Source organism: Micromys minutus (genome assembly GCF_963924665.1).
Source record: "Micromys minutus genome assembly, chromosome: 7".
NCBI classification, from domain to species: domain Eukaryota; kingdom Metazoa; phylum Chordata; class Mammalia; order Rodentia; family Muridae; genus Micromys; species Micromys minutus.
Window position 1 is genome coordinate 70,993,821 of NC_137976.1, and position 15,475 is coordinate 71,009,295.

The 15,475-nt window shown below is 44.0% G+C and overlaps 1 protein-coding gene across 4 annotated transcripts in view; it reads left to right on the forward strand.

The window, feature by feature from the left end:
• The first annotated feature begins 3,950 nt into the window (after positions 1–3,950).
• The window catches only part of ABCC5 (ATP binding cassette subfamily C member 5), an 86,672-nt gene continuing 75,147 nt past the window's right edge, over positions 3,951–15,475 (forward strand). For 3 of the 4 annotated variants that reach the window (XM_080918910.1, XM_080918912.1, XM_080918913.1), the window contains exons 1-2: positions 3,951–4,064; positions 7,435–7,600. In XM_080918910.1, the coding sequence (XP_080775036.1) occupies positions 7,487–7,600 (114 nt within the window). In that variant the 5' untranslated portion in view covers positions 3,951–4,064; positions 7,435–7,486. Of the gene's footprint in view, positions 4,065–4,387; positions 4,461–7,434; positions 7,601–15,475 lie in introns of those variants that run through there. The other variant, XM_080918911.1, reaches the window with a different exon arrangement.

A 15,475-nucleotide genomic window follows, 5' to 3' on the forward strand; every position in this document is an offset into this window, starting at 1 on the left:
AAAGCAATCGTCGAAGTATCGCTATTTTTGGATGATATGGAAGTGTACATAAGCAACCCCAAAAATTCTACCAGAGAACTCCTACAGCTGATAAACAGCAAGTTTGATTTCAAACAAACTTGATTTCAGCAAGTTGGCTGAATACAAAATTAACTCAAAGAAATCAGCAGCCCTCCTTTATGCAAATGATAAACTGGCCAAGAAAGAACTCAGGGAAACAACATCCTTTATACCCTTTATAGCCATGAAAAATATAAAGTATCTTGGTGGGCTGGAGAGATGGCTCAGCGGTTAAGAGCACTGGTTGCACTTCCAGAGGTTCTGAGTTCAAATCTCAGCAACCACATAGTGGCTCACAATCATCTGTAATGAGATCTGATGCCCTCTTCTGGTGTGTCTGAAGACAACTACAGTGTACTTATATATAATAAGTAAATAAATCTTTAAAACAAATAAAATAAAATATCTTGATGTGACTCTAACCAAGCAAGAAAGTTCTCTATGACAAGAACTTCAAATCCCTGAAGAAAGAAATTGGAAAAGATCTCAGAGGATGGAAAAATTTCCCATTTTCATGACTAGGTAGGATTAACAATGAAAATGGCCATCTTACCAAAAGCAATCTACAGATTCAATGCAATCCCCATCAAAATTTCAGTGTAATTTATATAGACCTTGAAAGAGCAATTATCAACTTTATATGGAAAAATGATAAACCCAGGATAGCCAAAATAATCCCGAACAATAAAAAACTACAGGAGGAATCACCATTCCTGACCTCAGGCTGTATTATAAAGTAATAGTGATAAAAACTGCATGGTATTGGTACAGAAACATACCCATTGATCAACGGAATTTAATCAAAGACCAAGAAATAAACTCATATAACAGAAAACTGTTTTCATGTTATGTTCTGTCCTACGTGTACTGTATGCTTATGGTAACTAGTGGGATTTCAATGCATGCTATCAAACCTCTAAAAGAATTAAGTACTGACAAAAATATTCATATAATGTTATACCAAAATGCCTTAAAAATCTGTGTATGTATTCCTCTTTTTTAAAAATAAAGTTGTAAGAGAGAAAAAAATAAGTAAAATACCCAATAAAAAAGACAATATACTTACTTATTTAAAAAAAGAAAGAAAGAAAATGTGGTACATCTACACAATGGAATACTATTCACCTATGAGAAACAAAGACATCATGAATTTTGTGGGCAAATGGATGGATCTTGAGAATGTCATCCTGAGTGAGGTAACCCAGTCCCAGAAGACATGGATGGTATATGCTCACTTGTAAGTGGATATCAGCCATAAAGTACAGGATGCCTATGATACACTCCACAAACCCAAGGAGGCTGCACAGGGGAAATGGAATGGTTGTGGAAGGCCGATGAAGGGAGGGAACTGGGAGAATGGCAGGGTTCAGGGTTATGTGTGGGGAGGGGCAGGGAGGATGAGCAGATGTCCATGAGAATCCATGGAAATCTGTAACTGACAGGGGCAGGCATCTCCAGGAAGAAACAGAGACTTGAGATATGGGAGGCACCAAAAGAATCAATGGGATTGTCCCTACCCGTGACATGCAACATTGGGGATGTGGAGCCAGGGGAGGCTGTCTCCTATGGCCAGTCAGTAACCCCAGAGTGATAGGGACAGCCACCCACCCACAAAACTTTCAATCCAGAACTTACCCTGTCTACAAAAAAAGCAGGGATTGGGGATGGAGAAGAGACTGAAGGAACAGCCAACCAATAACCAGCCCAACTTGAGACCCATCCCATGGACAAGCACCAACCCCTGACATTATTTTATTTTCAGGACTAAATACATGGCCTTTATTTCTTCCAGATCAAAGATTTTGGGTATAATCATTTATAGAACTGCATGTCAGTCATGCCAGATCCTGCAGAGGGAGTTCCCAGCATGACCTCATTCATCTGTGAGCACACAGAGCAATCCTTGTTTGGACATACACCACCTTCTCCTGCATGAGCCGCTCTTCACCTCTTGATGGCTTCCTTCTTCGCATGTGTATGTCTAGTTGTCTGCTTCTCAGAGCAGACATTTACCTCCTCATCCACCAGCCACTGGAGGAGGGCTGGGGCCACAAAGGTGACTGATCCGACCCATTCTTTGTGGAGGGTTTCCTGGAGGCAAGAAAACATCAACTTAATGAAGAAAATACTTACTTTGGCTCAGGTTTTCATCCATGGTGTACTGGTTTAGTTACTGGTTTAGGCTTGGCAAGGAGCACACAAGAAAGGAAGGGGCCAGGAATAACATACATCTCTCAATACTTCTAATGACCTACTTCCTTTAACAAGACTCCAAGTCCTAACAGTTCACTAGCTTGCAATAGCGACATGGGATCATGCATTGATCAACAGTAAACCATTCATTAAGTCAGAGTCTTCAGGACCCACCTTCCTGAAAGGCAAGCTCTGAACACTGCCCAGCTTGCTGAGTCTTCTGGGATGCTTAGTGTACACACACAATGCCCATCACTAGCTTTTGTCAACCTCAAGGGCTCTCCCCTATTCTCGGATTCATAAAGGTATTTCATCTTTTCTCCAAAAGTTTTAAACTTTAATGTTTTCTTCACATTTAGACGTTTGATTTGCTGGAAACCTGGTATTGAGCAGAGCTTTCCTTTTATATGGATAATCAACAGTTCGAGTTTTAACTACTTGCTTTATTTCCTTGCTAACTTGTAAAGTTCTGGGACACTTGAAATTTACAGCTATGCAGGAGTCTGTTTCCTAGAGACCTCCCTCCTCTTTCTAGACAGTGTCTTACCATGTAACGCAGGCTACCCTGACACAGAGATCCATTTGCCCCTCTGTGTTACAAGTGTTTCCATTAAAGGTATGCTCTACAATGCTCCATCTGGCTTTACTTTCTATGTGGCATCCTGTTACTGTCTTAAATTAGGGTCTCTCACTCTATAGCTTCCCTGATAGCCCAAAAGTTCAAGTGATCCTTCAGTGTCTGCTCCACATAGCCTTGGCTTACAATAAAAGTGCAGCCACACCTAGGTTTTTCCAAGGTGTGGAGGATTTGAACTCACATGTTTTATCTGCATGCACTCAATCACTGAACCATTTTCCCAGCTCCTAGGCTATTAATTCTATAGAACTGGTCTATTACTCCTTCTGTGTGTCAAATATACACCTTGTCAATAAGTCCAGCTTTATGACATTAGTGTTCACAGTAGCCAACTAGGTATTGTATGAAAGACAATTCTTTCGCTTTCTTTTAAGTCTCTTAAATGGGTAACCATAAACAAACCCTGGGTACTTTAAAGGTAGAGAGACACTCAATAAAGTAGTATTATGATACTAAAATAGATAAAATAGAAAAACAAAACGACTAATGCCTTGGGAGCTTCACTTTTATTTATAAAAATAGATTGATTAGCTAGCATATCATCCTGACATCCCCTGCCACTTTGGAAATTGCGATTCTGGCATTTCACTAGTTAGAAGCCAGGCAGCTGTGACGGGTAAGAGAAAAGATCCAAAGGTATTATTCATTCAGAACGTGGACTCATGCACTAGCTAGGTGATACCACAGCTAAGAGTTGGGGTTGGACAGAAACAGGCTACGATGACCTTCACGTTGTTTTCTGGCACGTGGAACCGCCGCATAGATTTGGAAATTCCTGACTTTGAACCTGTAGTTGCCAGAGAATACAGCACGACCGGCCACCCCGACCCTGCTGCCCAGCCCAGGTGACTCAGGACCACAGAGAGAACTCCAGACTGGGTATCAGAAGCCGGGGAAGGATGGGGCAGCACGGGATGTGCGCGGGTACGGTGAGCAGCCTGCACCCCATCCCGGGCACCAGCGGTGCTTCTGGGAAACGTAGTCTTTTGTGGTGTGTGGCGCCGGGGGCTGCCGGATGAGGGACTACGATTCCCTTCGGTCTTGCGCAAGCTTTGTGCATCGCGCTTGCGCGTTGTCGGGGACTATGCCGCTATAAAGGCTTGTTTTGCTCCGGGTCCAATGTTAGCCAGCTTGCCCGGGCTGTTTGCTCTCGTGAGGGGAGGCTGGGTTGCAGGTAGGTGACGGTTCTCGCCTTTTCCATGCAGGGTCGGAAGCTGTCACGGGCTCACTTCTCTGGGCTCTCCGAGGCGTGGAGGGAGATGGGAAGCCTTGGACGGGAGAAACCGTGCCTGTCTCGCCCCGATCTCGCGTGGTGCCGGGTTTGTGGGCGACCTTGCGGGCTGTGCCGGGGTCTAAGTGTTAGAAAGCCGGGGGGGGGGGAGGTTTGATGGGTGGTCGCAGCCGGCACCACTCTTGGTGCGGCCACCAGGGGGAGCTGCGTTCGCTCTGGGCGGGTCGTGGAGCTCGCCAGGCCGGGGCTGGGTGGGAACGCCCTAGGGCCGGGTGGCGGAGCTGTCCACAGAGAAGCCTCGACCTCCCTCCGGGACGGAGGCCTACTGTCAGCCACCACGTAAGTCATTTTCTACGTTTTGTTTTGTTTTTGTTTTTGTTTTTTGTTTTTGGCTACTGATATGTAGAGGTACGTGGCATCAGCACGCACAGCGAAGCCGAGGCAGACCCGGGATGGGAGCCCAGCTCTGTCACGGTTGTCCTTTTCGGTGCTGACATGCAGAGCAGCTAGTGGCTTTGTGTTTATAACACCTGGATCAGGTGTTTTCGTACAGGTGTGGAAATCTCGATGCCGATGGGCATAGGAATGGCCGGGGAAGTTGGAGTTCGGAAGGGAGAAATGGGTAGGTTTTACTGGGGTCTCTGGAGTAAGTGACAGGTGAGGGAGCTTGGAGGAACAGGTGGGTCCCGGGGGCGTGGTAAGGACAACCTTCAGTTTCCTTGCTTCAGTAGCTGCAGGGCCTGAAGAAGCTTCCTGAGGCGCCCAAAACCTGAGAGATGTTGTGAAAACACAACTTGGAATCAGCAGCCTGGCTAGTTACAGTTCTCCAGTCCTACGCAGTGCCCCTCCCCCCTGCAGGATCGTCGCATCCACCCCTTTATCACTGGAAAGAGAATTTTTAGGCAAAACTAGGTGGCCCTTAACCTTGTCAGTTCTGAGCCGGGGTACTAATGTGAGAGTCCCCACTTGATATATTCTTTCTCCCTTTACAGCGCTGGCTTAGACCATGCCGGTTTTCCTAGTCCTGATACTTGAGCCCTTGGCTTTGGATTTGGCAGGGCTGGGGACTGAAAGGAACCTCTGGCCTACATGCTTTACCACTGAGCCTAAGCTAGCATTAGTTTTTAACAAAGACTTTACATTAACTGCAAGGAAAAGCCCAGAAAATAGGGAAGTGCTAATGGCCTGTTGGGACTGGAGAGGGGCCTGGTGTAGTAATCCTTCCTAGTTGGTTGCTTCATATTCATCTTAGCACCGCCCCACCAGCTTCTGTGTGGTGTTCTTGTCACATCCCAGACACACAGAAGATGCTGTCCTCCCTGTGACGGAACTGTAACTTCATGGCTTCTCAGGTGTTTGCATACTTAGCTGTACCTAGAGCTATGGCAGTGTCTGGAAGGCTAGGGAGTTAGAATAGGCCACTGAAGTCCTATCTTATCTCACCATCCGGAAAACAGTGTTTCTGTTAAAAAGCTTGCTCTTTTTACATACACATCTGCGTGTATACATGCTACAGGTTCCACTTGAGAATATATGACTGAAAACACACAACTGAGAAAAACATTGCCTCATACAGTTCTTGGATAACTTTTCCTGTTCTTCCTGACGTGTTTGGTATTGTGAATGGGTTCCCTTGGGTCCTCCCTTTTAAGCTCCCCCAACCCCCTCTTGCCTGTTTTTAAAGTAGCAGTAATCTTCCTCTTCCAGATGACCATGGCAGATGCCAGATCTGTTTATAGCTTAGCTTTCGTAAGGCCTCTGAGACGCGAGCACTGTTTTTGCTTAGTAAGCTGGTTTTGTTTATACTGCACACTGTCATTGGGCTAGGTGCTTTTTAAATAAACAACTTATCTGTAAAATTTCTGGTGCTTGAGCCAGAGTTCTGATAAGCAAAATGTCTGGCCCTCATTGGCGATTTAAGGGGCTTTAATTTTTTTTTTTTTTTTTTTTTTACTTCAAGGATTAATAAGTATTTTTCTTCTGATGAGTTAAAAGTGAATAATAGGGGCTTGGGATGCACCTCCACTGGCAGAGGCCTGAAATGTGCAAAGCCTTGGGTTTGATCCCCAGCACCAGATAAGCCTGGCCTGGTCGTTCAGTTTTGAAATCCCAGGCTTTGTGATGCAGAGTCAGTAGGGTCAGAAGTTCAAGGTCACCCTTGAAAGACTAAGAGCCGGAGGCCAGCCTGGGCTGCTTGAGCTCCTCCTTGTCAAACAGCAAATAGATTACATTTGTCAAGATTTTGTGCTGCAGGAAACGCAGTCCTTAGCCCTCTCCGTCAGGGTCTGGACCGTACAGCAACAAGGCGACACATCAGGTATCTGTGCTGTTTTCTTTTGTTTGTTTGTTTTAAAGATGTATTTATTTATTTTATGTATGTGAGCACACTGTAGCTGTCAGACACACAGAAGAGGGCATCAGATCCCATTACAGATGGTTGTGAGCCACCATGTGGTTGCTGAGAATTAAACTCAGGACCTCTGGAAGAGCAGTCAGTGCTCTGAACCTCTGAGCCATCTCTCCAGCCCACTGTGGTATTTTCATATCTGGCATTTGGGAATCTGAGTTTCTGACAATGGGAGAACCTTTTAGAGGAGGAGCAAGTGTGTGTTTGGTTTTTAAGAAATGGCCAGAGGGCCAGTGAGATGGACTGCTGCCCAGCTGAGGACTGGGGTTCCAGCCCCAGAATCTGGAGGGTAGAGAACTGACTTTTGCAAGTTGTCCTTCGATCTCAGTGCACATGATTGCCTTTGTTTTGTCTGTCTGTCTGTTTGTCTCTGTGTGTTTGCACACACACACACACGCGCGCACACACACAGAGTAAATAAAGCAAATGTAAACTTTTTGAAAGTGACCAGAGTTGATATAGAGTGTTGACTGGAATCAGCCAGGCAAGCAGTGGGTACAGAAACACAGAGCAGAGTTTTAGGAATAGACCCGGTGATGCTTAAAAAGGTAGAACATAGATCTTTGTTGATTTGAAACAGGGTTTCTCTGTGTAGCCCTGCTGTCCTGGAACTAACTCCGTAGACCAGGCTTGTCTTGAACTCAGAGGTCTGCCTGTCTCTGCCTCCCTAGTGCTGGGATTAAAGTTGTGCACCACTATGCCTGGCTTGGTAATTTTTCTTGAAAGCTAGAACTTTTTGTTGTTAAAAAAAAAACAAAACAAAACTGAAGGGGTATTTAAAATGATTTTATAGCTGTAATGGTAAAGAAGTGTCAATACTTCTGTTCCTTCCTGTTTTAAAGCACTTTGGCATATTACTGTAAGCACGATTAGAAAGCGTCTGCGTGTGTAAATTTTTAATTTCAGAAATTCTGATGTGAAAGGAGGCATCTGAGTCCTGGTCCTCCGTGTAGTGAAGATGAAGGATATTGACATGGGAAAAGAGTACATCATCCCCAGTCCTGGGTACAGAAGCACTGTACCAGGGCAACACAGAGACTGTGATGAACCCAGGTTCCGGAGAACAAGATCGGTGAGTGACTCCCTCCCCAGGTTCGGTTCCTACAGCATATCTCCTTTTTTCGCATGGTACATAGTTTATCATTTTATTTTATTGGCTTTAGGTCAGTGGTAGGGTTTATGACTCCTTAGCCCTGCAGTATATATAGCTCAGTGGTCCAGTGCATGGGTTAGCTTTCACGAAGCCCTGGGTTCAGTCTCCACCACAAGAAGGAGCTGGTTCAGTTAATGGATTGAGAAGTTGTCTTGTGCTGTGTGTGTGAGTGTGTGTGTGTGTGTGTGTGTGTGTGTGTGTGTGTGAGTGATGGGGGGGTAGGTAGGCAGACAGACAGAGAGGCAGGGAGACAGACAGGACCACACTGTGTAGCCTGGTTTCCTTGGAACTTCTTATGTAGAACATCTGCCTGTTTCTGCCTCGGAAGCACTGAGGTGAGAGGCTTGTAGCATCATGCCTGGCTTCTCTCTTTTTCATTGACTCTATTTTCTTACTTGCTGAAAATCCCTGGATTAAGAAGACGAATGGGTATGAGCTCAATGGTGGAACTCTTGACTGGCATATATAAAGCCGTGGCTGGGCTCAGTACCCATTACTGACAAAAGGAAAGGACAGGCAGGTTAGGGTGGGGTTAAGCGGGGAGAAAGCTAGAGGACACTGGGAATGTGGACCATTCGACTTCTTTCATGTACCCCAAATGTTTTGTTTTGTTTTGCTTTTGTTCTTATTTTTTTTTCTCCTGTCTTTGTTTTCTGTGCTTAAAATAGGAATTATTTTGCCAGGCATGACATAGCATGCCTTTAATGCCAGCACTCAGTGGCAGAAACAAGAGGTCAGTGTGAGGCCAGCCGGCTCTACATAGTAAGTTCCAGAATAGCCAGGGCTACACAGAGAGACCCTGTGTCTTAATTGGGTTACTAGTGCTGAGATGATACACCGTGACCAAAGTGAGGTGGGGAGGAAAGGGTTTATTTGGCTTTCACTTCCATGTCATTCACCAAAGGAAGTCAGAACAGGAACTCAGGCGGGAGCCTGGAGGCAGGAGCTGATGCAGAGGCCATGGAGGGATGCTGCTCACTGGCTTGCTTCACAGGGCTTGCTCAGCCTGCTTTCTTATAGAGCCCAGGACACCAGGCCAGGGGTGGTTCCACCCACCATGGGCTGGACTCTCCTGATCAATTACTATCTGATCAGCCTGATCTTAGAGTGACATTTTCTCAATAGAGGTTCTCTTTAGTCTGGATAAGTTGACATAAAACTAGCTGGTATACCCAGTTAACAGAACTAACAAGAAAAGGAGTCATTTCAAGAGACTTACTCAGATTTCAGAGAATGGTTGGAATCATTATTCTAGATCGTTGTTAGATAATCAGCAAGTTTTGCATGTAAATTTATGAATGTAAGGCATTTTTGGTAAAAACCTAAATTTCCTTCAATAGAAGTACTAAAAATACATTTTAATTTTAAGTTAGTGGATTTTTTTTTTTTTTTTTTTTTTTTTTTTTTTTTTTTTTTTTTTTTTTTTTTTTTTGGTTAAAATCAAGCATATTTTTTCTGGAATTGCACAAAAAAAAAAAAAAAAAAAAAAACCAGTAAGCATCTAGGATGAGGAACTTTCAGGTTTATGAAATGTGAACACTTGTTGAGTGTTTGCTGTGTAAGCAATTGTCTCCTCTTTGCCATATGAAGACTTGTCATGACTTTGCCGTGTGTGCACTTGCAGGGAGTCTTTGCCATGTGAATACTGGTCACATCTTTGTCATGGGAGCACCTGTCGCCTTGGCCATGTGAACACTTGTTATGCCTTTGCCGTGTGAATACTGGTCACATCTTTGGCATGGGAGCACCTGTCACCTTGGCCATGTGAACACTTGATGCTCTGGCCTTTGGAGCTGTCATTGGTGTCTCAGCCTGACATGGCTTTGGGTCTTGGGTGGATGAGAGCCAATGCTTGTTGGCCAGTGGTTGTTTGTTTGTTTCGGTTGCTGCTGCTGCCCTCACTGTATAGTAGAGAATTAGAGACCCTCATCCTTCAGTATCCAGTGCTTCTTGGTACCAGTTTTGTAACTATGTATCTCACTATCTAGATCTTCTGTCAGGAAGTTGTCTGGTAGTTAAATCTGGAAACGTTTTAAAGGTAAGATGGCGCAGGGCTTTGATGGAGGGTGAGAATTTTCTTAGGCAACAGAGGTGGAGATGGAGGTATAGAACAAGGACGTGGCATGTTGGGCTTTGAACAAGCGGTTTGTGTCATTGTGCTTTACGTACAGTAGGATTAAGTGAGATAATACATTTAAGATACTGAGAGCAATGTCTGGCATAGTCAGTAAGTAATTTGCTCTTAGATTAGTTGTCTACAGTGTGGAATGTGTAAAGAGGCTGTGTCAGGGAAATGTCTATGTGCCATGCTAAGACGTCTTCTTGGGGGAGGGAGGCATTAGGGAACTATTGGAAATTAATGAAATTTAAAACTGTAATTCTGAGATAACAAAATTTATGTGCTGTTATAAAAAGACAATAGTGAGACTCACTGCAGGATGGACAGTGACATAGGACACTGATTTTATTAAAAGCTCAGGAGTTTGGGTTGAGGAGACAAGGGCTTCTTGTGATGTTATGCTGTAGTTATGCAAGATGTTAATACTGGGGAACCTGACAAAGGAATTTTCTAAATCACATGTAAGTAAATGAAGAACTAGAGAGTAGAGTATGGTGCCCAGAGTCGCCTCTACTCTCACCCCCTCAGGCGTAGGTGAGTTTACCTGACACTGGTTCTCCAAAGTGTCTGTATTATTGTATGTCCTCGGGCAGTCATTTGGTTTTTCCTGATCTTGCCCATATTGGGGGAAGTTATCATTTTCATTTTAGGCAGTCTGGTAGCTGCTTCTGAAACCTCTTTGTGGTTTTCATTTGCATTTCACTAAGGGGATTTTAAAATCTCATTTTTGTTTTGCTCCTAAAACTGAGGGATGATCCTTGGGTTGTTTGCATGCTAGGCCAGCACTCTGTCTGTGAGCTTGTGCTGGGGTCCAGGCCGACCTTGGACTGTACCCAGGTATCTGGCTTGTGCCATCAGGCCTTGCTATCCTACCTGTCCTTGTAGGAATGACAGCATCCCATAGTCCCTGACATCCAGCCTTTGTCCTCCCACCTAGGCTCCTAAATAATGGAGTTGCAGGTGTGAGTCACGGCTGCTGCCTCTGAGAAAGAACTTTTGTTTTCCTTTTTGTTGTTTTAAGGGGTTCTTAAGGCCAAGGCCAGCCTTCAACTTCCTATATAGCTGGAGGCTGGTCTTGAACTCCTGGTACAAAATCCCTAATGCTAGGATTTCAGGCGTGTGGCCAACACACCTGAGAAAAGGTTTTTGTTTTTGTTTTTTTGCTTTTGGAGACAGGATCTCTGTGTAGTTCTGGCTTTCGTGGAACTCACTTTGTAGACCAGACTGGACTTGAACTCACTGCCTGCTGCCTACTGAATGCAGGTGTGTGTCACCATGCCCAGCTAAGAAGAGATTTTTTAAAAAGTAAATATACATATATTCATACATATACAAATTATATTTATTTCTCTTGGATTTGTCTTGAAATAATGGGGAAAAATCATAGAGGAGAGACAGGGAATAAATACAAGCACCAGGTGGCCACTGTACAGACCGTGTGGGCAGATCTGGGGTCTGCTTTCAAACACCGGTGAGGAACGAGGTACAGGGGAGATTTGGGTTATCTCTGGAAGCCGATGAGATGTCTGAGGTTGGCTAAAATTAGGTACTGCAAATGAAGCCAACCTTGAACAAGAAAGTTAGTAAGTCTGTTAAGTTTCAGGAATTCTTTCTTGTTTCCCAAGGTGTTGTTTGTCCTTTTCTTTCTTTTCTTAACATTTTTGGTTTAAAATATTTAAGAAATTTTTATTCTCAAAAAGTTCTTCTTATCCTTGATCTAAGCAATAAAAATCATAGGCTTATTCAACTTATTTCTGTACATAAATGATAATGAATGTATAGCTGTTCAGTATTTTGAGAAGCACACATGCTTTCTGAAATCTTCCATATCTCTCTGGAAACTGTGACTTTCAAATCCACTCACTTCAAGCTTGTTAGGTGGCGTAAGCTTGTTTGCCGAGGAGTTAGAGGGATTCCAGAGGTTTTCAGGCTTGGAATGATGTTTGTGGCAATTGTTTCAGTTTTTAAGGAAGAGGATATATTTTAAAAACAAAACAAACAAAACCCCTGAACAGCTGATTGGGTAAAGAGTGCAGTTTCTTGCCACACTTCCTGAGTATCAGCTCAGTCCTTAGAGAGAGGTTCTGCCAGGAGCATTCTTCCGGCTGCTCATTAGAAAGGCACTGGGTCTCTGTACAACAGAAGATGGGTTCATTTTGCTTCCTTAATTTGAAAAGAAGGCTTTCTAGGCCATTGTTGACCTTTGATCTCCAGTTAACATAGGAGTACAAACCATTGGAAACAGATGCTAGAACTGAAAAGGACCAAGAAGCCAGTGCGTTAGAAGGGACCCAAAAACCACACTCTGCACAGTTCTTGGTATTGTATGTGATTTAAAAAAATGTTCTGGAAAAATTGTGTGAATCAGTAATATTGAGTATCTATAGTTTATTACAAATGCTTGGAGTTAATTAGGGTAAAAATAACATTTGTACCCCTTAGAACTATAAGTTAGTGCGGATTGCCACATATAATCTGAGGCTTAGCAGACATGCTTTACTCTCAAGAGCTAATTGCATCTCCTGTGTCTGTTCCTTGGTCTAAGAGTGCGCAATGGTTGGCATTATTTGAGCTTATGTGTAGACTTCTCTTTGGACCACTGCTGTCCTTAGTCTGAAACGAATGGTTCTTCCAGCACAGCCTGTTTTTTGCATTGTGTTCGTATGTGCACACAGAGAGTGCACTGTATGTTCTCATGGAGAGTGAGGGCATTGTGTGTGCACGGAGAATGCACAAGTCCAGGAGAGTTTTGGTTCTGGTAATATAGTAAGCCCGTGCGTGGCATTGCACACACTAGGGACGCATACTCTTCCTCCCTTGTCCTAATTGCGCATATTAGGCACACATGTTACTCCTCCCAAGTCCTTTTGTAAAGCTTTGTGTGATGTTTTTATTTGTTTAGCAAGCATGGTAGTTTGAAGGAAATGGCCCCCATAGACTCATGTGTTTGAATGCTTGGTCCCCAGTTGCTGTTTGGGAAGGATCAGGAAGTGTGACCTTGTTGGAGGATGTGTGTCACTGGGGGTGGGCATTGAGGTTTCAGAAGCCCATGTCACTCCCAGTTAGCTCTCTGTCTGCTGGTGCAAGCTCTCAGCTGTTGTCCCAGCACCTGCTGCCCAGCTGCTGCCACCCTCCCTGCCATGATGGTCAAGGACTCACCCTCCGGAACTGCAAACAAGCCCCCAATTAAATGCTTTCTTTTACAAGTAGACATGGCCATGGTGTGTCCTCACTGCAGAAGAGCGGTGGCTAAGACAGTGAGCGTGTAACACTCCTTGTATGTATGCATGTCTGACGAGGTACCACCTATCTGGTGCAGATGCAGTTGAATTGATACAGGGCTTGCCTTCCTATAGAATTTTAACTCAGATCCATATACAGTTGGAAGTTAGCAAGGGAAAGATCCTTCTTTCAGGGAAGACATCAGGGAAAGGTAGCATTTAGCTGGAGAACAGAGAAAGAGGAACAATTGACCATGGAGATAAAAGGACCTAGGTGTTTGACCTAAGTGAGATAAAGCTGTCAGGTGCTTTGTGAAACTTGATTTATGTGGTTGCTCTTGATGATTCAGGCTAAAGTTCAGGGTGACTTGTTTCTCATGAGCATGTTAAATTGAGGACAAGAAGAAGAATGGAAAATAACCAGAAGTCAGCTTGAGTTCATGTGCTGTTATGATTTTAATATTTTTTCTCATTGGTGGAACTTTCCTTCAAGTTAGACTATTCTGCATCTAGGAAAGGAACAGAATCAACATTCTAAAAGTCCAGGGTCTTCATTTAACACTTAGATGGACTCGGCATGCGTTATAGTTTTTATATTCAAGATATCTTCTTGGTGAGTTCGAGGTGTATTTTAGGGATTAAGGATGTAAATCTAATCTCTTACAGAAATTATTCTGAGACAGTATTAGGAAAGAAATAGAAGCCTTGTAGAATTGTGTGAAGCATAATCAATTATATCAGAAAAATAAATGACCTCTACTCGGCTATATAATTGTTTTCATGGATACTTCGTTCGACATTACACTTTTGGAGAATTTGACCCCGAAGGCTTTTACGGCTGAAGGGCATGTGATTTTGTTTCAGCTCTTACATTCTCAGAGTGGAAACAGTGCCCGGCGAGTCAGCCTGGTTTAGGAAAGAAGGCAGGACAACAACTGGTATTTCTTATCTCTGCACAAGTGTCTCGCAGTAGCAGTACGTTTCCTGCCCCCAATGCCTCCATGTAAGCATCTGTCAGCTCTGTGAGGCTCTGGAGTTTCTTAGGCTCAGTGGCATGGCTTGGTAGCTGGCCCCGAGTCAGATGCCAGTCTCAGTGCTGGCCATGGCCCCAGGAGAGATGGCCGCAGTGCTGTTGTTGGGGAGAGCTGCTTGTGTCTACAGCCACAGCTCACCGATTCCCACCTGAAAGGAAAGTTGTTTGAAGGAGCTTGCTCTAGTTTTTGTTCATTTCTTTTCTGTGTGTGACAGAGTCTCACTATGTATCTGCCTCTGTCTCCAGAGTGCGAGGGGTGTGTGCCATGACACGAGGCACAGCTTACTGTTTTAAAGTAGTTTTAAGTGTCATTAAAGCAATTTGGAGACGATAAATGGCCAGTGAAACTCTTGGTAAAGCTTGTCTCTGTGGCAGGTAGCTCTTGCTCCTGCTGTCCTTCATGCCTCATGTCTGATCACAAATTAAAATTAAAATTCAAAGGATAGACATACTCTGTGCAAGTCCTTTCAGTGGCTGAATGTTTGAATATTTTGAACATAGAGGCATGAGGTTCTTCTGGGACACTGAATCCAGTAGTTAGTAGAATTAAAAGTAGAATTAAACTTGCCTCGATCTTCCTTCCTTACCTTAAAAAAAAATGGAGTTAGCTATTTAGATGTCATGTATGTGTTCATTACTAAAGAGTTTTTCTGGAGGGGCATGGGGCTGTAATCCCAAATTTAAGGCCAGCCTGGGCAGTATAGTAAACACATGTTTCTAAACAACAAATAGATTACTTTCTGCATCTGCCGTTCAAAGAGATCAGTTTGATCTCAGCAGAAATTAGAGAAAACATGATTGACATAGTCCATTCATGAAGGCTGGAAGCAGGACTGATTTACGTATGAGTGCCCTTCGCAAGGAGCAGGACAGCCAGGCTGTCCTTGTGACCTCATCTCCCTGTAGTGTGGCTCAACTTAGGTGACTCAGAGCAGAACTGTTGGCCTCTCTGAAACATTAATTTTACCTGACTATTGTTTTGGCCCAGTGAGTGGGACCATCAGAAGAACAATGAACAGCCAGCCAAAGTCAACAGTATTGACAGTGCGTGGTACTTAACTTTAAGATGTCTTTGTTTCTGGAGCAAACAGTGCCAAGAGGATTTGTGTGCTATGCTGTGTCATAGAAATATTTGGTTTTGAGAAATAGGTCCACGTTCTGAGTGCCTATAAAAGCTGAAGTCATGTGACTTTTAAGAAGTCCACGAAGCAGAGACTGGGAAGACAGCTCTGTTGGTAAGGTGCTTGATTTGTAGGTGTGGGGTCTTGAGCATGAGTCCTAGAAGCCATGTAAAAAGTAGGTACCAGCAGTGGCGAGGTAGAGATGGGAGAACCCCTGGGGCTGGTTGTCATAGCCTGGTCCCAGTGAAAGATCCTAGCTCAGAAAATCAAATAGATGGGTCCTGAGGAGTGAGACCTGGG